The sequence below is a fragment of the Podarcis cretensis genome, assembly GCF_951804945.1.
Source record: "Podarcis cretensis genome assembly, chromosome: 3".
Lineage (NCBI taxonomy): Eukaryota > Metazoa > Chordata > Lepidosauria > Squamata > Lacertidae > Podarcis > Podarcis cretensis.
Genome location: NC_137172.1, coordinates 56,867,942 through 56,891,100, shown reverse-complemented (window position 1 = coordinate 56,891,100; position 23,159 = coordinate 56,867,942). Strand labels below are relative to the sequence as shown.

Sequence of the window (23,159 nt, the reverse complement as noted above, 5' to 3'; positions counted from 1 at the left end):
AAGTATGTCATTTAACTATAAACGAAATGGAGCACGTCTCATTGTAAATCTCTTTGGGACTTCTGCTGTAGGAAATGATATACAAATTTAGTATACGTAAACCAACCTAAAACAAAGTTGTACACTGTACTTCAGAAACATGGGGCAAGTATGAAGCATTAGCTGTGGGAACCAATGTTACCCTGCCTTCTTTTTGCAAATCCCACTGGGTTAAATGGTTTCTAATAGGAAACCTTCCATAATATCCTACTTTGCAAATGGGAAATGTGAGCCAGGTTTATATAGTTATTGTAAAATATTACGTTATCACAACTGACTACTTCAATCAAACCATATTGTAAGTTTTCAGTCTGCAGACTGGACCAGAATATCACAGCTACCACTAGAGCCCTCATCTGAAGATGGATATTCTGGAGACTTGACATAGCTAGGGGATTATAACTTTATGTCAATTTTTAGTTTATCCCAATTCCTTCATTTTAACAAGCAAACCTTATGGCATTGCCCTAAGAACCTTTTCCAGAGTGTTTTAGTTTGATAACTGTAACAAGTTTGCAGTGAATTCTCCAACTGTATTTGAAACAACATGCGGGCGCCAACTCTTTGCCTGCCTAACAAATTGTTGCTGGAGAGGAAGGATTTGGCCCAAAGAGTTCTCCAAGTACAATCCCCCCACCAACAATCACTTGGACTCCTAATATGCTATCTCTGAAACAAATGCACTCACCATTGATCACTGCCATGACAAAAGAAGCGTTCTGCATTCTCTTCATTGCAACTGGACTTCTCCGTGACCCTTCCCCTCTGCAGGGAGGTTGGTCCGCTGGATCCAAATGGTTTCCAGAGAGTGGTAGGGGATGCTTTATCCCATGTTGATGGCCTTTCAGCTGATTCCCTGGTGGCCCACTGGAATGCGGAGTTAACCAGGGCTATCGACTGTCTGGCTCCGAAGCGCCCTCTCCGATTGCATGGAGCCCGGACAGCTCCGTGGTTTTCTTCGGAGCTGAGGGCGATGAAACAATCGCTGAGACGGCTAGAGCGTCGGTGGCAAAAAACTCACTCCGAATCTGACCGGACACAGGTTAGAGCTCAACGTCGAGCCTACCAAGTGGCGATAGCGACGGCGAAGAAGACTTTCTTCACCGCCTCTATTGCATCTGCAGAAAATAGTAGCAGGAGACTTTTTCAGGTGGTTCGTAATTTAACGGAACCACCTTTACCACCGGGGCTTTGTAAAGACCCCAAGATCTCCTGCAACGATTTTGCAAAGTTTTTTGCAGATAAAATCACTCATATTCGGAAGGAGCTAGACACCACCGTGGGAGCAGGGCTGGGGTGGGAGAGTGCTAGAGCTCTGTCTGGTCAAGTTGCATGGAATCAATTTCAATCCATTACCCCCGAGGATGTGGACAGGCTGCTTGGTCGCGTGAAACGAACCACCTGTCTCCTGGATCCTTGCCCATCCTGGCTAATAAAAGCAAGCCGGGAAGGGCTGGGCGATGGGCTCTGCGGGGTGGTGAATGCTTCCCTCTGTGAGGGAACATTCCCAGATCCGCTGAAAGAGGCGGTCATTAAACCGCTTCTTAAAAAACCATCTTTAGACCCAGCCAGTATGGCTAACTATCGCCCAGTCTCAAATCCTCCATTCTTGGGCAAGGTGATTGAGCGTGTGGTTGCTGAACAACTCCAGGCACGCCTGGAGGATGCGGACCATTTTGATCCCTTCCAATCGGGATTCAGGCCTCATCATGGGACTGAAACTGCCTTGGTCACGCTGGTTGATGATCTCCGGCGAGCTAGGGACAAAGGTGAGAGTTGTTTCCTAGTTCTGCTGGATCTCTCAGCGGCCTTTGATACAATCAACCATAACATCCTTCTGGACCGTCTAGAGGGGCTGGGAGCTGGGGGCACTGTTATACAGTGGTTTCGCTCCTTCCTCCTGGGCCGTGTTCAGAAAGTGGTGGTGGGGGGGGATGAGTGTTCAGACCCCTGGGCCCTCACTTGTGGGGTGCCTCAGGGTTCCGTCCTCTCCCCCATGCTTTTTAACATCTATATGAAGCCGCTGGGAGAGATCATCAGGGGGTTTGGACTGGGTGTCCATCAATATGCAGATGATACCAAGCTCTACCTCTCTTTCAAATCAGAACCAGTGAAGGCGGTGAAGGTCCTGTGTGAGTGCCTGGAGGCGGTTGGAGGATGGATGGTGGCTAATGGATTGAGGTTGAATCCTGACAAGACAGAAGTACTGTTTTGGGGGGACAGGGGGCGGGCTGGTGTGGAAGACTCCCTGGTCCTGAATAGGGTAACTGTGCCCCTGAAGGACCAGGTGCGCAGCCTGGGAGTCATTTTGGACTCACAGCTGTCCATGGAGGCACAGGTCAATTCTGTATCCAGGGCAGCTGTCTACCAACTCCACCTGGTACGCAGGCTGAGACCCTACCTGCCCGCGGACTGTCTCACCAGAGTGGTGCATGCTCTAGTTATCTCCCGCTTGGACTACTGCAATGCGCTCTACGTGGGGCTACCTTTGAAGGTGAGCCGGAAACTACAACTAATCCAGAATGCGGCAGCTAGACTGGTGACTGGGGGCGGCCGCCGAGACCACATAACACCGGTCTTGAAAGACCTACATTGGCTCCCAGTACGTTTCCGAGCACAATTCAAAGTGCTGGTGTTGACCTTTAAAGACCTAAACGGCCTCGGCCCAGTATACCTGAAGGAGCGTCTCCACCCCCATCGTTCTGCCCGGTCGCTGAGATCCAGCGCCGAGGGCCTTCTGGCGGTTCCCTCATTACGAGAAGCAAAGCTACAGGGAACCAGGCAGAGGGCCTTCTCGGTAGTGGCACCCGCCCTGTGGAACGCCCTCCCATCAGATGTCAAAGCAATAAATAACTACCTGACATTCAGAAGACATCTTAAGGCAGCCCTGTTCAGGGAAGTTTTTAATCTGTGATATTTTAGTGTATTTTTGGTTTTTATGGAAGCCGCCCAGAGTGGCTGGGGAAACCCAGCCAGATGGGCGGGGTACAAATAATAAATTATTATTATTATATTATTATTATTCGTTATTGAAGCAACTATTTGGGAGACATAACTGGACTTGGGGACAATGTGCCAAGGGGCATACTTTCTCTTAGCCAAGCTATTTGCATCCCTCTCTTCCAAGTTGGCAGTGAAAGGAGAGCTAGGCTAAGAGTGGCTGCTCAGAAACTGGTTATCAGGATGATCCTTGGAAAGGCTTGAGAGCAATTGGATGTGAAGTCAGCTTCCTGATTGGCAGCTGTTTGTGTTGGCTGCTTGGTTAGCACAATTGCCCCAGGATTCTAGGGCTAGTGTGTACAAAATGCTCTCAGCTGTCAGGACAGATATCTGGCAGAATTATATAGTGCATGCATGTGATTTTTAGCATGTAGAAAATGGAAGGTCTGAATGTCAGTATAATCTCTTAGTGCAAGGGGCTTCCACCCTGCCCTTTTCCTGGAATACCTGCACACACTAACACCCAAATTTAAAAATAGTAAACTACTCTTCAGTTGTTCGGCTTTACTGATCTAAGTTCACTAGCTTTTCCTTCCTTTTTTGTGCATGTGAAACCGTTTTGCAAGGAATGCTTTGTTTATATTAGGATACACATTCTTTTTAATTAGATTTTTGACTCAACTGGAGGGCATGGATTTACTGGAACACAGCTACCTCAGAATTCCAGTAATTCTACCGAGGTAAGGGTTCTAAATCTTTGCTGTTCACTATTTATCACACTTTCTGAATGTGTTTCTTAAATCACGATTTACCTATGTTTCTCTCTCTCTCTCCTCTCCCCCCAAAAGAACCACTTAATACATTTTGTAGAAAAAAGGATTAGCTAGTCATGTGCATGTGAAACTATTAGCAAGTCATAACTTATATACATTTGGCCACACCTTAATGTTTCATGGATTTATAAGTAGTGAATTCCTATTGAATCCTAATCCTCAAACAAGGAACAGAGGGCATGGCTACCTATATATTCAATATTCGTTTAAAATGGGTGGTTGTAATTTGATACAGATTAGTCTTTAAAAACTGAAGCAATCATTATGTATGTATGTATGTATATTTTAAAACCCTTGTGCAGCTGTATGAACTGCAAACCAAAGGAAACTTTTTGACTGATTCTCTCCAATCCCACCCTCCTTTTTATCTATTAGTATGTCCTCTTTGTGTTTTCCTCTATCCTTTAGTGGGCATGTGCTAGGAATACTCATTTTTCTACTACAAGAAGAAATTGTCATGTAGATTTCCTCTGGGGTACGCAGGCTTCAGGACCAAACCAGCTGTCATAATTGAAAAGCTTTTAATGAGCGAACACTTCAATAATACCATAAGCATAGCTGGCTGTGCATCACTTCAATGGTCCACTCAGCAGGACTCTAGGCCTTTTATTTCAAACAAGCTAAACCTGTTTGCTTTCTTTTTTCTTGGGAATAGAAGTGCACCCTCCATCTTAATATCCAGTACCCTGGTTAATTCACGTACTTGTTCATTCTGGAATTTTAAAAGCTTAAATTATTTTCTTAAAAGGCATTTTATCACCAGCACCTACAAAGTGTACCAGTTGACATGTCACACTTTCAAAAATTATTTTCCCAAACAGTGAAAAGTCTTATAAGGTGGTTGTTGTTGTTTAGTCATTTAGTCATGTCCGACTCTTCGTGACCCCATGGACCAGAGCATGCCAGACACTCCTGTCTTCCACTGCCTCCCGCAGCTTGGTCAAACTCATGTTGGTAGCTTCGAGAACACTGTCCAACTATCTCGACCTCTGTTGTCCCCTTCTCCTTGTGCCCTCAATCTTTCCCAACCTCAGGGTCTTTTCCAGGGAGTCTTCTCTTCTCATGAGGTGGCCAAAGTACTGGAGCCTCAGCTTCAGGATCTGTCCTTCCAGTGAGCACTCAGGGCCGATTTCCTTCAGAATGGATAGGTTTGATCTTCTTGCGGTCCATGGGACTCTCTAGAATCTCCACCAGCACCATAATTCAAAAGCATCAATTCTTCGGCGATCAGCCTTCTTTTCTTCTTTACCTTATAAGGTAGAAGACCTCTTTATCTGACCTTCTTGTGCCTTGGGATGCTAGGATGGGTTTGTTAGTATTATTTGTATAGCTCATGGGTAGAGCATCTGTGTTGCATTCAGGAGGTCCCAAGTTCAATATTTGGCATCTCCAGGCAGGACTGGGAGAGATTCCTACCTGAAACCCTGGAGAGCAGACAATACTGAGGAAGATGGTCTGTTTCAATATAAAGCAGCTTCCTTGTGCTCCTAATGTGGACAAGGCTGCATTTGAAGTGAGATCTTTTAAATGCAACTTTATAATTGGACAAAAGCCTGTCTTCTGAATATCTCTTGATCTTTCCTCTCACTGTCTTTTTTTTTTTTTTGCATACATCCTGTACTTCTAAAATTTATTGGGATATTGCTCAGAAGTGTTCAGTAGCTTTCAAGTCAGGTGGAAAAATCTATAATTTTATAATGAGCTTGGATTTTTAAACCAAAACTATTCCTTCTGTGGAACTTGGTTTATGAGCCACTGGTCTTATGTCTGCTAAATGAATAAGATTGGGCATTCCATCTATGTAAATGTTTGAAGGACTTGAATAACTGTCTGCAGATTTGTAGGAGTTTCTACAGTTCCTTCATGCCTCCTCCAACAACTTTTTTTAAAAAAAGTGATTCATCATAGCTCGCAAAACCACCAAAGTTGGAAACAAGCCTATTCTGTTAGGAAATTTTGAAGAAAAACAAAATCGAACCGTTACAAGAGACTTCCTGATGAGTTCAGTGAAGCACAGCCCCATTAAATGTTCCATGCAGGTTTTCTGAGGTGTTTCATATAAAATTTGTGACAAAACAAAGACAGGAAAATCATGAAGTAACCAACTGCTCTTCAACCAACACCGTATCAAAGCATAGTACACTCTACAACCCTGGCATAGATTTATGGAAAACTGAATGTGTTGTCAGGCCTCTGCATGGCTGTGGATGAATAAAGTACTGTGGCTATTACTCACTCTGCAGACGTTACTGGGTGGGAAAATACAACCCCTTTAGATTCAAAGATGGAAAATTTGGATGGAGTAAAAAAAAATGCAAACCACCATAGAGCGTTTCCATAAAACAATCAAAACTTTTACAAATGTTTTTGTTTACTTATCCCTAGTCACAATAAACCTAAAACAGTTTGTAAAGACTCATGCCTATATGAATTTTAGGCACTGTTTTAGAATAAGTGTCTGTCTGTTATTAGATTGCTCTGGGACCTGGATGGTTTTGACAAAGGTAGTTGAGGTTTGAAAATTGGGAAGGTAAAAGAAACTTAAGCTTTAAAAAAAAACCACACCAAAAACTGTTAGTAGTGTGAATCCCCTGCATCACATTTCTGTTTCCAGATAGTATTGAAACAGAGTGCCCTCTGCTGATGAAATTTACACAAATCTGAACATCTGAAAATGATTCTGTTGAATCATTTATACACTGTATATTTTTTGTGTATCCTTTTCTCACTTTGAAAAGCACATGAAGAGAATAAAGAATCAAACTCATTTGGAGAGCAGAGGTCATTTAATGGAATCACCGTATATTCTTTTCCACTCTTGAGTGCTCAAGATCGTGTGATACAGACATTTGTATTGTGACTATTTATATATGGAATGGCTTTCATGCACCTCATGTATGAAGTGATCTTAAGTGTGGCCCCAGAGTTACTGGGGCAACCCAGTCAGATGGGTGGGGTTATAAATAATAATATTATAATTATTAGTTGAAATTAGAGTGACCTAGTTCCTACCTCTCCTCCTTGTGTCATCTCCATTCCCCCCCCCCCCTACTTCCTGCTGCATTAGCAGCAGCAGTGCTGTTGGTCTTTCTGCTGCCCCTTGCACCTCATCCCTTCTTAGCTTTGAGAAAGGACCAAGAGGGTTGGTCCTTCTTCTAAATGAGGCATTCTGGGTGAGTTGACCAGGAAAGCGCTTCTGCTGCCACTGTGATGAGAAATTCTAAGTAAGTACATCAAGTACAACCACTGGAAAGTGATTGTACAAAGAAGAAGAAGATTTAAACACTATTTCAGTGCAGCAGTGTTGCAGGAGCTGTCCTGGTCACTTCTCACAGAATTCCTCACTCTGAGAAAAGAACACCTTGGTCCTTTCTCAGAGTGAGGCAGGGAGGTGATGTGAGTGGTGGTATAGAGCCTAGCAGCACTGGTTGGGATGGTTTTGGCCACAGCAGGATGAGTACTGGCAACCCCAGCTGGCCAGCCAATAATGAGGTAAATGGGTGGGGGTCCTGGGAGGGGTGCCAGTTTACCACCATCTTGGACAATTGCCTCGTGATTGGGCCAGTCCTCCTTAAATAGAACTATGTATCATGGTTCTGTGAGTTGTGATTCAGTGAACTTCTTAGCTTGTATTCATGCAATATCCATCCTATTCTCCAAATTCTTGTGTGCTTTCCTGTAATCCTCTTGTCAGCTGATTGTCTCTTGTGAGTGCAGCATGTAGGAGGCAGAGGTATGGTGTTGGGAAATTAGAACATTATTATTTCATTCTAGCAATCTTCTATCACTCAGATTATACAGATTATAAAGTGATACTTCTTTATTAAATTGTTATATTTTTCTTCCAGCAGAAAGTAGATGAATTTCTAAATGTGTACTGTCCAGCTCCAGAAAGTTGTTCAAAAGAAAATACCTGGGACATCCAGTCACCTGTTCACTTTCCTGACGGCCAAGGAGTAATGCTAACTCTCAAGCCAGAACACAGAGTAGATGATGTTTTGACTCTGGCATGCAAGGTACATTATTCTTCATCTTAATTTGTCTGGCTAATCCCACTGTTTAGAACTTTAAAGCCCAGGTGTTGCATCCTTGCAAATATGTATATACAGTTTTAAAGGATTCTGTGTAAGATGATGCGGCATACAATGCAGTTCAGTCTCCAGTAAATTTTAACATCCAGTAGATTTTAACCTACTATATTTTTCTGTCTCTAAAATTATGAATTGGCTTTGCCCCCAGTATAGCTGAAAGATATGTAACAGTGAAGCACAGTATGAAAAAGTTGAATCCTAGGATCTCAGAATGTACTATAAAAACAAACTGATTTAGAAAGCCAAACCATAATGTATTTTTTCTCCAAAACCACTGAAACAGCATTTTAGATCATAAGAAAAATTGCATTATACAGGAAGCAATAACATCAATGGATCTATTCTTAGTAAAATATGGGTAATGCACTCATAAATGCTAATGACTTGAATGCAAACATACCCATGTGCACAGAATCACAGTCAGTGGCAAAAAGTAACCACCTTAATATATATATATTTGACACAAAATCCAGTCATTGAATGCCTGAAAAACCCAAATTAAGCCCAATTAAATTTATTTGTTTTTAATAATACTGGAGTGTGTTCAGCTTTTTATTGTGCCTCTTCTGGATAAGCAAAGCAAAGTGGCAAGTGTGGGTGATGGGGGAGAGTTTGGACTAGGGGTTGCCCTCTGAATCACCCTTGATGGTTATTGATAGACTTCACCAGTAAAATTAGTCTGGGCCTCTCAGTTTAAGGTTAGCCTTAAAGTGGCTTCACTTTAGGTGCCATAAACAGGACATGTCAGTCTCGCAAGCACAGCCTTAACTGCCCATGGTCATATGGCAGAAGGGGAGTGGGGAGAATCAGGCTTTTCCTGGCATTACTACTAGATGTTAATATGCTTGGCTTTAATTATACCAAGTCACTACAAATATATATATTTAAATTGTTCTTATTACCCACTTTAGCTTCTAGTTTTATCTTTGTGTTTCCTATTTGATGAACGAGTAAGGGAAAAGGCAATGTATTATAGGAAATGCCACTAGGTGGCGGGAGAGAACCTGAAGCCTGGGGGAAAGGGAAAATGGAGAAAATACTGCTATTTGAACAAGGAAAACCTTGAAGAAGAACTATAATAACCTCTCATAAAAACAAACTACTTTGTGGTAAAATATCTGTGTGTAGATACTGGGGATTTATTTTTTTGTAGTTTCTCTTTTTGTATATATCACTTCATTGATCTGAAGTTATTTTGATTTCTTTTTCAATTAAAACTTTGTTTCTGTTTTATCTTTCTTTCTGTTCTGAATACTTTTAATGTTTTTCATAAGCAGTCTCTTAATGCTGACTCCTTTCTGCTACATCTTTCCTGGTTCTTTTTTCTTACATTTCCATACTTCTCTGGTGAGTGCTGGGAATCTTCATTCTTTAGTGCAAAGTGGTGTTTGAATGTTTGTGTATGTTTTGCATTTGTGTCTGGCACAAGGGCGGTAGATAAGGACAAAAGGGGGGGCATATGTTGCTTGACTCCCACTGTATTTAAGTAATCTGACTGTGTCTGTGTAGTAGGTACAGTTAAGGTTCTTCCCCATTACCTGCTGACGTCATTTTTATACTAGATTCCTATTTAGATCTAACAAAAGATTATTGCATATCAGGTTAATATGTTTCTAAATGAACATACAAATACCAGAGCAAGGTAAGATAATAAATAGAAAATATATTAATGCAGGAGCATTAAAAAGAGCCACATACCCAATTGTTTTACAGTACTTTTTTAAAAAAACTACTTCTTTATAATATAATCTATCCTTTTACAAATATGTATACAGTGGTGCCCCGCAAGACGAATGCCTCGCAAGACGGAAAACCCGCTAGACGAAAAGGTTTTCCGTTTTGGAGGCGCTTCGCAAAACGAATTTCCCTATGGGCTTGCTTTGCAAGACGAAATGTCTTGCGAGTTTTTCCGACTTTTTTTCCCTCCCCCCCCTTTTTCTAAGCCGCTAAGCCGCTTATCTGCTAAGACGATAAGCCGCTAAAAGCCGCTAATAGCGCTAATCCGTTAAGCCGTCAATGGGCTTGCTTCGCAAGACGAAAAAACCGCTAGACAAAGAGACTCGCGGAACAGATTAATTTCGTCTTGCGAGGCACTACTGTACATAGTCACAGAAACAATATTTGAAATCATCATAGACCAGGTTCAAGGGAAATAATCAGGAACCAGGGAACTGAGCCACAATAGCATAAAAAGAGCCTTGCTAGATTTGGCTAATGTCCCAAATAGTCCAGCATCCTGTTGCCACAGCGACCAGTCAGATGCCTATGAGTAGCCTCTGGTCGCCTTATGCCTGTTTGCTACCTCCTTCTCCTTTCTGTTCTCCCTTCACCTCACAATTTGGTGAACGCTCAAACATCTGAATCAGGAAACAGTGGTTTAAAGGTCTCTTTGAAAAATAGAATATGTAAGACAAGTACTGATCTTGAACAGCAGGGAGCGCTTAAACTACAGATGAAGATTAGGATACTTTGCCAAATACAGATAGGTAGCCGTGTTGGTCTGCCATAGTCAAAACAAAATAAAAAAATTTCTTCCAGTAGCACCTTAAAGACCAACTAAGTTAGTTGGTCTTTAAGGTGCTACTGGAAGGAATTTTTTTATTTTGTTTATACTTTGCCAAAGTTAGCCATACAATGGAAAGGGGAAGAAGAGAGGGTGTGGGCAAATGGATCCATCTCAATATGATAAACTGTAGCAGTCAAGTTCACAAGGTGTGAACTGGGACCTGGTCAACTTCAGCAGCTTAATTGCATCAGAACATTTGCAATGTACCATGTACATTTGGCAGTTCTGTTTAGCAAGTGTAAGGTGCTGAAGAAGACAAACTCATGTGAAAGCAGCAATAACACAAACATGTCTTTTAAAGAATGGATGATACCATGAAGCAGTTAATTTTATATACAAATTTGGATATGTTGCTATTTTTCTTACATTCCGCTTCATGTCTTCATATACTTTATGGATTATTATAGTGGTGGATGATTGATACAGTTTAGTGTATTAGGCTACTGTTCATTTACTTGCTTGCCTAAACAAATAAACAAACCAGGAAGAGTGCTTTATTTGTAGCATCAAAGATTCACTGAGATTTTGTAAATAAAAACTTGGTCATTTACAGCAGTACTAGTGCTGGTTATCAACATCTCCTGAAATGTTTTATTTGGATAACAACCACTTACTGGTACTTTTTTCTTTGAAAAAACTTCTGCTGGTTACTCAAAGTTGAAACTAAATTGCTACAAATTGTGCAGGATTGCAACCATTTCCAAGTACAGTGGTACCTTGGTCTACGAAATTAATCCGTTCCGGAAGTCTATTCTTAAACCAAAGCGTTCTTAAACCAAGGCGTGCTTTCCCATAGCAGTGGGGGACTCAATTTACAAATGGAACACACTCAACAGGAAGCGAAACATGTTCTTATTCCAAGGCAAAGTTCACAAACCAAAACACCTACTTCCGGGTTTGCAGTGTTCTTAATCCAAGTAGTTCATAAACTAAGCTGTTCTTAAACCAAGGTACCACTGTATTTGTTCATCCAGGTTTCATGGAATAGATTATTTGTGCTGGCAATCTTTTTTAATTAATGTGACAAATCCAAGTAATACACATTTAAATCAGATAAATCAAAATGTGACAGGCTTTGTAAAAATCACATTCTGCCTAAAATCTTGCTGAATTACCTTGTTCAACTGAATAATGTGTAGCTAGAAGATGCAATCTCATGAGCTGAGTTCCACTCAACAGAAAGATCCCATGAGCTAAGTTGTGTTTGCAGAAAGGGCTTCTTCGGCATTCTTTAATAGAAGGGGAAGGCAGTATTCGCCAGTCCTTTCTGAAGCCTCCTGCACCCTCCCATCTGCTCTGCTGGGTTGAGGGGACCCTTCCTGGGAGGTGGCATGGAGGGTTGCAGCCTCCATTGGATCAAATCCTTCTTTGCATGTAAGGACTCCTTTTGAGCATGGAAGATCCTGATAGGTACCAACCCTCTCTCTTAATGGGTGCACAGACTGTTTTGTTTGTGCTGTTAATTTGTTGATGCTTGAAATGAAATCAGTGCAACCTCAGCTTTATCCAGAGAGCTTAAGGAACAGTACCTCAAGGGTTTCACTCTGTAAGGACAATCTCTTGAGGGAAGTCCTCCCTCTTCCGTTATTTAGCTTCCTGGAGGTAACACATGTTGTGGAAAAAATAGGTGGTGTTTCATGATCTCAGAGGAAATTGGCAGTAAAGAGTTCAATAAAAGCCAGCTGATGCAGAACATCCTTCTCTTAACAGCCTGTGTGCACATATGCATTTTATACATCAGATGTGTATGTTTCACTGAACAGAACTAAGCCATCTGGAAGACCTGTAGAAACTTAACAGATGTCAGTTTAAACTGAGGAAGAGAACAAGGTTCAAAGTTTATTTACCCACCTTACCAGACAGTTAATTTTATGTGCAGGAATAAACATTACAAACCTTTTGATTTTTAAAAGCAACAAAACTGCTGCTGTGAAATCTGTACAACTTAAGTTTATTTATGGTGGTTATTTAGGAAGTGGCTTATTGAAGATTGCTGTTGCGTCATTTGGTATCTGTGTGCATCTGCTGTGACATCTAGACTTTTACAAATGATTTCTGAATTCTAGATATATTCTTTTCATCCATTAGATTAAGCAGCTGGAACCAAGACACTATGGCTTACAACTTAAAAGACTTGCTGATGAAAATATTGAGCACTATGTTCCTGAAGTGTACGAATACATACAAGATCAGGCAAGTGACACAATGAAAGATGTGCAATTCATTATTCAGACCTTTTACTTGTTGGACTGCACCCTTGTATTATTGATTGATTGATTGATTGATTGATTAAATTAATATACCATCCTTCATCCAAAGGTCACAGGGTGGTTCACAACATAGAAATGATAAAGGTAGACAAATATTGCAAGATGGAGCAGAGCTGGACTCATTCAACACTTGCTCTTCATCAGTCACATTGTTGCAGAGGGTTGGACTAGATGACCCTTGTTGTCCCTTCCAGCTCTACAATTCTATGATTCTTTGAAATAGGTTACAAAGCACATTTGTGTTTATTCAGATGGGACTACTTAATAAATATGGGTAGAAGGTTGCAGTTTCTTCCTTGGTTCACTCTGAAAGAAACATTTGAGGCACGCCAGCCTTAATGCATTGTGAATTGGGTGGACATAAATTTGAAATGCCTAGCTCTAGCTTAGGGCTGAATTATACCTGATGCTAAATATGTAATTAAAAATAATGGGGGAGGGGAGGAAAAAATATAGGTGCAGGGGGGACATCTTCACGCTGACTGTCCCAATCCCTGATCAAAGTCAGCATGATCTAGTTTGATCTAAATGATAAATAGTTGGCACAAGTTAACTTTCACAACTCTTTGCATCCCCCACCTCTAAGGTGATGTACAATGAGCACAAATGAGTGTGGCACCTGAGCGTCCTGCATGTTTAAAATATAGTAAATCAAATAACTGGCATCTCTCTACCTAGAAACTGTGACCCAGAGCAGCTGAAACAAAATTAGTCCAATGGTGATTAGGTTGGGAGTTCCTTTTAAGTACGTCTTTGGGATGTATTTCTCTACAGTTAAAAAGTTAAGATTATATTTTCTCTCCTACAGATATATGATGAAATAGAAATCTTTCCTTTATGTATCTATCATGTGCATCTGACCAAGAATGAGGGTATAACTGATTTTGGTGAGTACAGTTTCCAAAATATAAATTTAAGAGATGCCAGTGCATCATAAACTATACTACTAAGTATAGTAACCTTGTCATAGACGTTAAACTGAAGAGATTCAATAACAGAGATTTATACCTGCCAATGCATGTACATACATTCTTTGGAGAAAGGGTGTGTGTGGATGAGTCATGCCAGAGGCCTGTAGCCTTTAGCTGCTTCAAGAAGCCCATCACAGCTGGTGTCCTAACCTTGAACAGAAATCAGATGTGGGAGAACATATTCCCAAATTACACCAACGCCATTTACCCCTTTTTTCCAAGTTAAGATTGACTTCTTTTTTGATCCTCTGGTGGTGTCGGAAAAATAGGCAGATCTTCTTGATGAGTTGGTTCATACTAACGGCCTGCTGTGTGGAAACAGCTGCCATGTGAAAAGATTTGAAGTTGCTTCCAACATGGCATTCCTAATGTGTGCACTGTCTTAGTTGCTAGTCTTTTGTTTAGTTGACCTTGATTGTACTAGAAGGAAATTGTGGCTCCAGGGTGTCCGGAGCCATTCTGTAGTTGCAGAACTTCTGTTTTAGGAGGACAACTGCAAAAATGAAACAAAATGTGAGACTTTTGAGTGCCAGTATATGTGTGTGGGGCAGGGGAACTAAGATGAACTGAGGTAGAAGTCATTTGGTAGGGAGTATGGGACTTCTGAAGACACCAGCCCTTCTTGCTACACAGTACAGTATTAAAAAGATTTAAAATTCTGCATTTTATTAATAATTCTATCCAATAAACACAATTTTGCTTTCATGTCTCATGTTATGCAAAATAGTAATAAGATGTAGCATCAGTGTGGTGTAGTGATTAGAGTGTTGGCCACAGGACCTGAGATGCTAGGTATCCATTCCCCACTCAGCCATGAAGCTCTCTGGGTGACCTTGGAGTCAGTCATAGTCCCTTAGCCTAACCCAGGCATAGGCAAACTTGGCCCGCCAGATTTTTGGGACTACAATTCCCATCATTCCTGACCACTGGTCCTATTAGCTAGGGATGATGGGAGTTGTAGTCCAAAACATCTGGAGGGCCGAGTTTGCCTATGCCTATGCCTATGCCTATGCCTATGCCTATGCCTATGCCTATGCCTATGCCTATGCCTGGCCTAACCTAACTCACTGGATTGTTGAGAGGATAAAATGGAAAGGGGAGAATGAACCATGCTTGCCACCTTGAGCTCCTTGAACGAAAGGTAGGATACAAATGTAATAATAAAGGAATGAATAAACAAACACGTATTTATTCATTTAATACAATTTATATGCCACTTAACATTTTAAAAAAACCTATTAAGTGGTTTACAAAAAAAACCTACAATGATAAAATCACAGCTAAAAATCTCAAAGAAGGACAGACTCAAAATACAGCAATTACACCTTTGTCGTAATAGAAAAGAGGATTAGTTTCAATTATGAGAGTATTTCAACTGACTATCTGATAATCTGATTTTTAGAATTGTTTTAAGACTAATTTAAAACAGCACTACTTTTTTTAACTCCAGGATTTGCAGTCACTGCACAAGTGGATGAACACCAGCATCTCACCCATATCTTCATAAGTGATGTTCTCCCTGATGGGATGGCTTACAGAGAAGGTTTGTGCAGCCTTGTCACTTATGTGTGTAGGCTTTTCTAATGAGGTATATATGGGATTGAGTGCCCTTTTGCACAAAAAAGCAAATATCAACCTTGAGAAAATAATGGTTAGACATGTTCATTTCATCAAAGTGTGTATCATGGCCTAATATATAATAATATGAAGACCAGGGTACTGGTTTGAACAATTAAGGTGCTATGCGGTTAGCTGAATATTTCTGACTGCTCCAATATGCTTACTCAATCTTCTTTTACTTTCTCTTCCTCATGCTCCCAGGGTTACGTGTGGGCAATGAAATCTTGACTATAAATGGAGAATCGGTGTGTGATCTTGACCTCAGACAGATGGAGTTATTGTTCTCTGAGAAAAGTGTGAAGCTGACTTTGACTACAAATCTTGGCCGCAATAAAAGTGCATTATGCACTTCGTGGTCAGATGGTGACATTTCCAGGGAAGCAAGAAACTCTCTACCCCCTCCTAACCAGTCACAGCTCCTGGAGGAATTTCTGGATAACTTCAAAAAGAATACAGCAAATGGTGAGATAGTGCTCATGATGGATGCTTCCTTCCTTCCTTTCTTTTTCATTTTGTCATAGCTGATTGCTTCTAGATAATATCAGAATGGTGTCTTCTTTTTAAAGTTCTCTATGTACCTAAAGGCCAAATGCAATTATTTTAATGTCATCTAAATGACGTTAGCCTTTAAAAAAGAAGAAAAAGAAAAAGACAGAAAGAAACAAGGCATCGAAAAAAGGAATGAGTGGTTTATATGATCAGCTGATCTGAGAGGACATGTTTTTCAGAGTCTAATCTGCTGCTATTAGAACAGACTTGGGTGCTTCCCATGTCTGGGAGATAGGTAAGTTACATGTTCTAGATGGGGTTGCACTCTCTCTGAAGGAGCTAGTGCGTAGCTTGGGGGTACCCCTGGATGCATCTTTCTTTCTGGAGGCCCAAGAGTCCTCTGTGGCAAGGAGTGATATCAGTCTGGTTGGGGTTCATAGCAGCAATTTTTCTGCCAGGGGAAGAAGCTGCCCTGGAAGCCTTGGGGGGAAGGCAGACCATACATTTCAAGAATAAGAGAGAAGTACAGGGCTTCTTCTTAAATATCTAAGCATAGCTGGGATATTTTTTAACATGTCTTTAAAACACATTTGGAGGGCTAGTCTGGAGTGCTAGAAAGCCACTTAAAAGAAGCAGCAAAAGAAGCAAAAGCAGTAAAGGGGAGATGGTGGTAGCTGTTTGTCTCCGTACAGTTTTTAGGAGAAACATTAACAAATTACTGCAAATAAGCTGTGTTCAGCATAAGGGACTTTGATTTGGTGAGATCAGCAGAATTTCTTTCCTGGACACTAATTCACTATGGAAGGGTTGTAGCTCAGGAAGGGGTGTAGCTCAGGGACAGGGCATCTGTTTTGGATGCAGAAGGTCTCGGGTTCAGTTCCTGGTATCTCCAGATAGGGTTGGGAGAGACCGCTGCCCCAAACCCTGAAGGAGCTGTTGAAGGTCAGTGTGCTGAGCTATATGGGCCAGTTGTCTGGCTCTGCGTAAGGCAGCTTCCTTATGGGAGAAACTATGGGAGCATGTTCAGTATTCAAGGATGCAGATGACCATTGCCCAACATTTTCTTTTTATAAAAAGCCACCCCAGGGGACTAGGAAATTGACCATAGAAATGGTATCTAAGAGACTGCTTAATCATTTCATATCCTGCCATATTTTAATTTTTACCCCAAAATGTCTCCCCAAGTTGCTTTTCCATTCATTGAGGAAATGATCCATATACATACTTTTTTCTCCATGGGTAAAAAGGCATATTGAGATGGTGATTTTTGAGCAGTAAAAATAGGCCACCATTCCTTTGATCAAACTCACTGAATCCATGGCTGCATTTTATGTTCTTCTGAAGAAGAAAAAAAAGTGAGCTAACTTTTATTTGCTATGCAGTGTCTACACTGACCAGAGATGTGGTTTATTTTCTGCATCAGCAACTTGCGTACAGTAGAGGTTGCTATTAAACTTTGGCTGAAAGTGTAACTGAAGTGTGTTGTTCTTGGGTAAGTGATTAATGTGGTTGATTCAATGTATCAAGGGCTTTTGATCTGATTTTTTCATACCTCTAAAAATTGAAAGGTCACTAAGGAGAATTTTCTAGGGTTGATTTAATTATAAAATAGCAGCTTTATTAGGTCATACTTAAAGTAAAAAATGATGGCAAGAATTGTGGCACAGTAAGAAGCATCTTCCTCATGGGTCATAGTCCAATTTTAAATACTATTAAATTGACTGTTGGCATATAAAAGCTCATGTCATAAAACAAAAATTATGGTGCTAATTAATTACTCTTCATTTTATTAGGGCTATCACTCAGATTGTTAGCTTGATATCATAAGCCAGCATTACCTAGTTCATTCGCCATAGTAAGTGTATGTGCCCATTTACCGGATTCATTGTTCCATAGGGACATATTTGCAACTTGTGTTAATCTCCATATATTATAATAGGAAATTGTTAGAAATGTATGTTGCTCCCAGACACCAAAGGATAAAAGGTATTTTGGCTTTGACTGTCTGATTCAGACAGCAACCAAGGCAGACGTGTTTACAATGAGTTGGGGGCAGGGATAATTATTCTAAATTAATCTCTGTGAGAGAGTCTGTCACATTTATCAGATTATAGTGTGTCGGCATTTACAGTAGTTTATGCATTTTCAAATGGCTTGTTATAGAAACCAGTACAGGCAGCACAGCTTTGACTGAATGCATCCGTTTAATGACGGATGCATTTCTTCCCATGTTCTCTCACATTTTATGCCCTGACTTCATTTGCAGTGACCTACCATCTTAGTTATAGGGACGCGGGTGGCGCTGTGGGTAAAAGCCTCAGCGCCTAGGGCTTGCCGATCGAAAGGTTGGCGGTTCGAATCCCCGCGGCGGGGTGCGCTCCCGCTGCTCGGTCCCAGCGCCTGCCAACCTAGCAGTTCGAAAGCACCCCCGGGTGCAAGTAGATAAATAGGGACCACTTACCAGCGGGAAGGTAAACGGCGTTTCCGTGTGCGGCTCTGGCTCGCCAGAGCAGCGATGTCACGCTGGCCACGTGACCCGGAAGTGTCTCCGGACAGTGCTGGCCCCCGGCCTCTTGAGTGAGATGGGCGCACAACCCCAGAGTCTGTCAAGACTGGCCCGTACGGGCAGGGGTACCTTTACCTTTACCTTACCATCTTAGTTGGGACATGGGTGGCACTGTGGTCTAAACCACAGAGCCTAGAGCTTGCCGATTGGAAGGTCGGCAGTTCGAAACCCCGCAATGGGGTGAGCTCCCATTGTTTGGTGCCCAGCTCCTGCCCACCTAGCAGTTCAAAAGCATGTCAAGTGCAAGTAGATACTTCCGGCAGGAAGGTAAACAGCGTTTCCGTGCGCTGCTTAGTCATGCTGGCCACATGACCTGGAAGCTGTCTGCGGACAAACGCTGGCTCCCTCAGCTTATAGAGTGAGATGAGTGCGCAACCCCAGAGTTGTTCACGACTGGACCTAACAGTCAGGGGTACCTTTACCTTTACCATCTTAGTTGTGTCTGCATGAGGTTGTGTAAAATCACTAGTTTTATATATGATTTACTGGTATATATGATTTATATATGATTTATATAGATCTGGGTCTTCCACTTCCAGCTCTGGTTTAAGTACAGCGGCCGTGGCGAACCTCTGGCCTCCAGATGTTGCTTGACTACAACTCCCATCATCCCTACCTACCATGCTGGCTGGTGCAAATGGAGTTGGAGTCCAGCCACATCTGGAGGGCCACAGGTTTCTCCAACTCTGACATACAGAATGGCTGCAACAATTCCCTTAGGTCAAAAGGCCCACCTAGTCTAGCATTTTGTTTCCAATAATAGCCAGTCGGGTACTTCCAAGAAGTTCAAAAGCATAGCATGGAAGCACCAGCCCTTCTCCTGATAATTCATTTGTTGTTGTTTTTAATTAGAGCAATATCCGAGAAATTAACCGACCCACATTAGTCATGTTCATTGCTCTGAGTGTGTCTGCTCTGAGTAAAGCTAAGTTTAACACTGTGCAATGTAAATTTCAGCTAAATGTGTTCTGCAATAAGGGGATACAGTTCTTTACACAGTGCAGCACTCTAAAGCTCTTTTCATGACACCTGTTTCCTGTTGTGCTTTTAGGAAGGAGTTCACTAGATTAACTGGAAATGTTAACAAGAGCAGTTTTAAACAAAATGAATGGTCAAAACCTTATATGTGTGGGGAACCTGGACTAGTCATTTCTATCGGTAGTAGTAGAGGATTTTATCAAGGCACCAGGTGTGCTAAGATGGTCATCTGTATCTAGTTAGGGTTTTCTTTTTTCTTTTCCCCGGAATCTTGTGGTGATCTGTAATGAGAGAACTAAGACAACAGTGACTGGGTGGGGGTGAGGAGAGAGAAAATGAGGTGGCTCTTTGGATAAGCTGAAAGCTAGTATTTCTTCTAATGGTTGCAAACTATGTATGAAGCTTAAGCATTTTAGATTCACAGTTACCCATGTCTTTGCTACCATCTGTCAGGTTGTGAATTTCATTTTCTTTATGAATCATTCTTTGCTTACATAAGAAGGCTATTAAAGTAAACCCCCACATGGCCACTTGACAATAAAAGGTATGGAGGGGTTTTTTTGAACTTTAATTTTCCACAGCTTTGGGTAAAAGTCTAACTTTTACTACAAACTTAAGCATTTTGTCTAAACGGCCTCGGCCCAGTATACCTGAAGGAGCGTCTCCACCTCCATCGTTCTGCCCGGACGCTGAGGTCCAGTGCCGAGGGCCTTCTGGCGGTTCCCTCATTGCGAGAAGCAAAGCTACAGGGAACCAGGCAGAGGGCCTTCTCGGTCATGGCACCTGCCCTGTGGAACGCCCTCCCATCAGATGTCAAAGCAATAAATAACTACCTGACATTCAGAAGACATCTTAAGGCAGCCCTGTTCAGGGAAGTTTTTAATCTGTGATATTTTAGTGTATTTTTGGTTTTTATGGAAGCCGCCCAGAGTGGCTGAGGAGACCCAGCCAGATGGGCGGGGTACAAATAATAAATTATTATTATTATTATTATTATTATTATTATTATTATTATGTCATATATATACAGTGGTACCTTGGGTTAAGAACTTAATTTGTTCTGGAGGTCTGTTCTTAACCTGAAACTGTTCTTAACCTGAAGCACCACTTTAGCTAATGGGGCCTCCTGCTGCCGCTGCACCGCCGCTGCACAATTTCTGTTCTCAACCTGAAGGAAAGTTCTTAACCTGAGGTAATATTTCTGGGTTAGTGATGCTGTAACCTGAAGCGTTTGTAACCTGAAGTGTATGTAACCCGAGGTACCACTGTGTGTGTGTGTGTGTGTGTGTGTGTGTGTGTATGGCCGGGGAGAGGCTGACTGGGATTGCAAATCAAATCTTATTCATCTCTTCCTAATTATGCACAAAGATGTACTGAGCATTCACTACAATTCTCATCCCTGAAGTCATGACACTCATGGACGAATCATGGAGGGGATGGTCAGATCCTGAGGAGGAATGGGAACAGCTTGGGCAACTGAAGGACCTTGGGGAGGGCTCTAGCAGGATGGGGGAGGTGGATCAGGATGCCAATAAGTTCCTGAGCCAGGATGGGGGTGGAGATCTGGATTCAGAGGAGAAGACTGAGCAGGTTGTCAGAGGAGTGTCCCCCCTCTGGCACCTCCTCCTGTCTGTGAGGAGCCTGCTATTCTGGGGAAGTGACTGAGAGTAAGTTTGATGCTCAGCCAGCTCTGGCTCCACCCCAATCAACACAGAGATGCCAGCACCAGTGTGAACAAACTTCACAGAGGCAACCCACTTGAAGGAGTGCCCATTTACTTGTGACTCCAGCCACTTGCCATGCAAATAGCTGTGTCCACCCTGCTCTTCAATAGGAAGGTGCAGGGATCAACATCTTAAATTTTGAGGCCTAGTTTCCAAAAATGAAGTCACAAATATGTGATAGGCACCTTTATATTTTTAGAGTGTGTACCCGTAACCTTTAATTTTTTGACAGAAATTTACAAAATTTGCAGGCCATTGTAGTTTCCTAAGAAAGGGGGGTGTCTTTAAAACTTGGGGGTTAATAAGGGATTAATGTTCCCCACCCCATTTTTTGAGAATTTGTATGAGGAGGCATATATCACAGAGGTGTCTCTAGGTAAGAAACCTGCAAAATTCCAAGAGGATAGACTCAGGAATTGGAGAGCTATGATTCTGTTTTCATTTACCCATTGGGATTACTTGGGCAAACACTATCATTGAGATTTCTCCCACATTAATCAGCTAAGTGATTAATCAGCTGATTGGTCACAAGTATTTGTTTCAACTTGATTCTGAAGCATACAGTGTTTACTGTTAAATACTCCTAATAGCTAATTTTAATAAAAAGTGCTGAGCAAGTAATGAATGTAATAAGCTGATAATTAACAATGCATAGTGTTTTCAACAAATGATTTGTGAAAGCTGGAAATGTGCTTACTCTGTTCTGTTGAAAACAGAATAGTATTATTTTTATCTTCTGGGCTGACCATTAACCTTGGGATTGTTGTTTGCAAAGGGAGAATTGTTTGTAGTTCATTCAACAGCTGTTTTCATTCTTCAGGATGCAATATAGTATTTCATTTGCCGCTCCCTTCAGCATTTTTCCAGTCATTACTAAATACCAGGACCACCAAGGTTTTGTACCTTCTTGAGGTTTGGCTCCATTCCTGAACTGCTTAAACAGAAGCCTTTCGGCAGCTTGCCTGATCAAAACATCTAGAAGAATATGAGAAACTTCTGATGTAAATAAATCTGACCCCATTCATGAAAACACCAGTACATGTGATTATATTTTTCTCCCTAAGCCTTTCCTCTTTCCTTCAAAATGTGAAGTATCTTGAGAGAGTATTTTGAGATTTTCCCAGTATTTTAATTTGGGAGCGAAAGCGGGTACTGCAAGCATCCTTTTGTCAGCTGTTGCTTTATATCATTTTTACTATAGCTTTTGTTACACTGTGTTGTTGTTTTGGTGGCTTTTTTATGGCAAGACCTCTCCCTACAAGAGTAAGTTCATGTTCTGTACATTCTGGAAAGACTGATAAAGATAATTAGGTACAAGAACATTCAAGCTGTGTTTTCCTTGAGAACATATTTAAACCTCTTTTGTTGTCCACCGGCATTACACTTTCCATTCTTAAGTTGGGAATAGAGTAGTTGCTTTAGAAGACGATAATTAGGCATCTAAACAACATGACCAGTCCAATGAAGTTGATGTTGAAGAATCATTGCTTCGCTATATTAAATACTGTGTAGAACTGCTGTTTGTATTCAGTTTCAAACTGATTGTGGAAGAGCAGTGACTCAGCATAACTAAATATCTTATTTTGCTATGGACCATTCACATTTCTACTCCTTCTCATATTAACAGCTTTCTCCCACAAGGTATTCCATCCTTGTTGAACAAATATATTGCCTGAGTTAAATACATATCCCATTAGACAGTCTGTGCTCTGAAACTCTCACAGGCATGACCTAGAAAACTGAACAAATTGCCTATACAGCTTTTCTACTTTGTGAGAGGTTGGGTACATCTAATTTTCGCTGCGCCATCTGCTTTTATTTTTAGTTCTGCATCCCCTCCCCTCTATTACTGTCAGAAGACTAGAAGGTAAAGCACACCTCCTTTTTCTGGCTTGGAAGAGTCTTTCCCACCTACCCATGCTCTTGACATTTGATAACACTTGATTTTTCCCTCCTGATGAGCAATAAGTCACTTGTTCAGAATAGAGCTATGAATGGTAGGAAGCATTCCTAGCACCAAGATATTTAAGAGCAAGTTCTCTATTCCTCCTTACTCCTCACTGTAATTTCCC

The 23,159-nt window shown here is 41.5% G+C and overlaps 1 protein-coding gene across 3 annotated transcripts in view; it reads left to right on the top strand.

The window, feature by feature from the left end:
* TIAM2 (TIAM Rac1 associated GEF 2) overlaps positions 1 to 23,159 on the top strand; it is a 104,340-nt gene that overhangs the window by 44,651 nt on the left and 36,530 nt on the right. For 2 of the 3 annotated variants that reach the window (XM_079971483.1, XM_079971484.1), the window contains exons 9-14: positions 3,648 to 3,719; positions 7,661 to 7,828; positions 12,558 to 12,662; positions 13,548 to 13,626; positions 15,161 to 15,253; positions 15,532 to 15,792. In XM_079971483.1, the coding sequence (XP_079827609.1) occupies positions 3,648 to 3,719; positions 7,661 to 7,828; positions 12,558 to 12,662; positions 13,548 to 13,626; positions 15,161 to 15,253; positions 15,532 to 15,792 (778 nt within the window). The remainder of the gene's footprint in view (positions 1 to 3,647; positions 3,720 to 7,660; positions 7,829 to 12,557; positions 12,663 to 13,547; positions 13,627 to 15,160; positions 15,254 to 15,531; positions 15,793 to 23,159) is intronic. The other variant, XM_079971485.1, reaches the window with a different exon arrangement.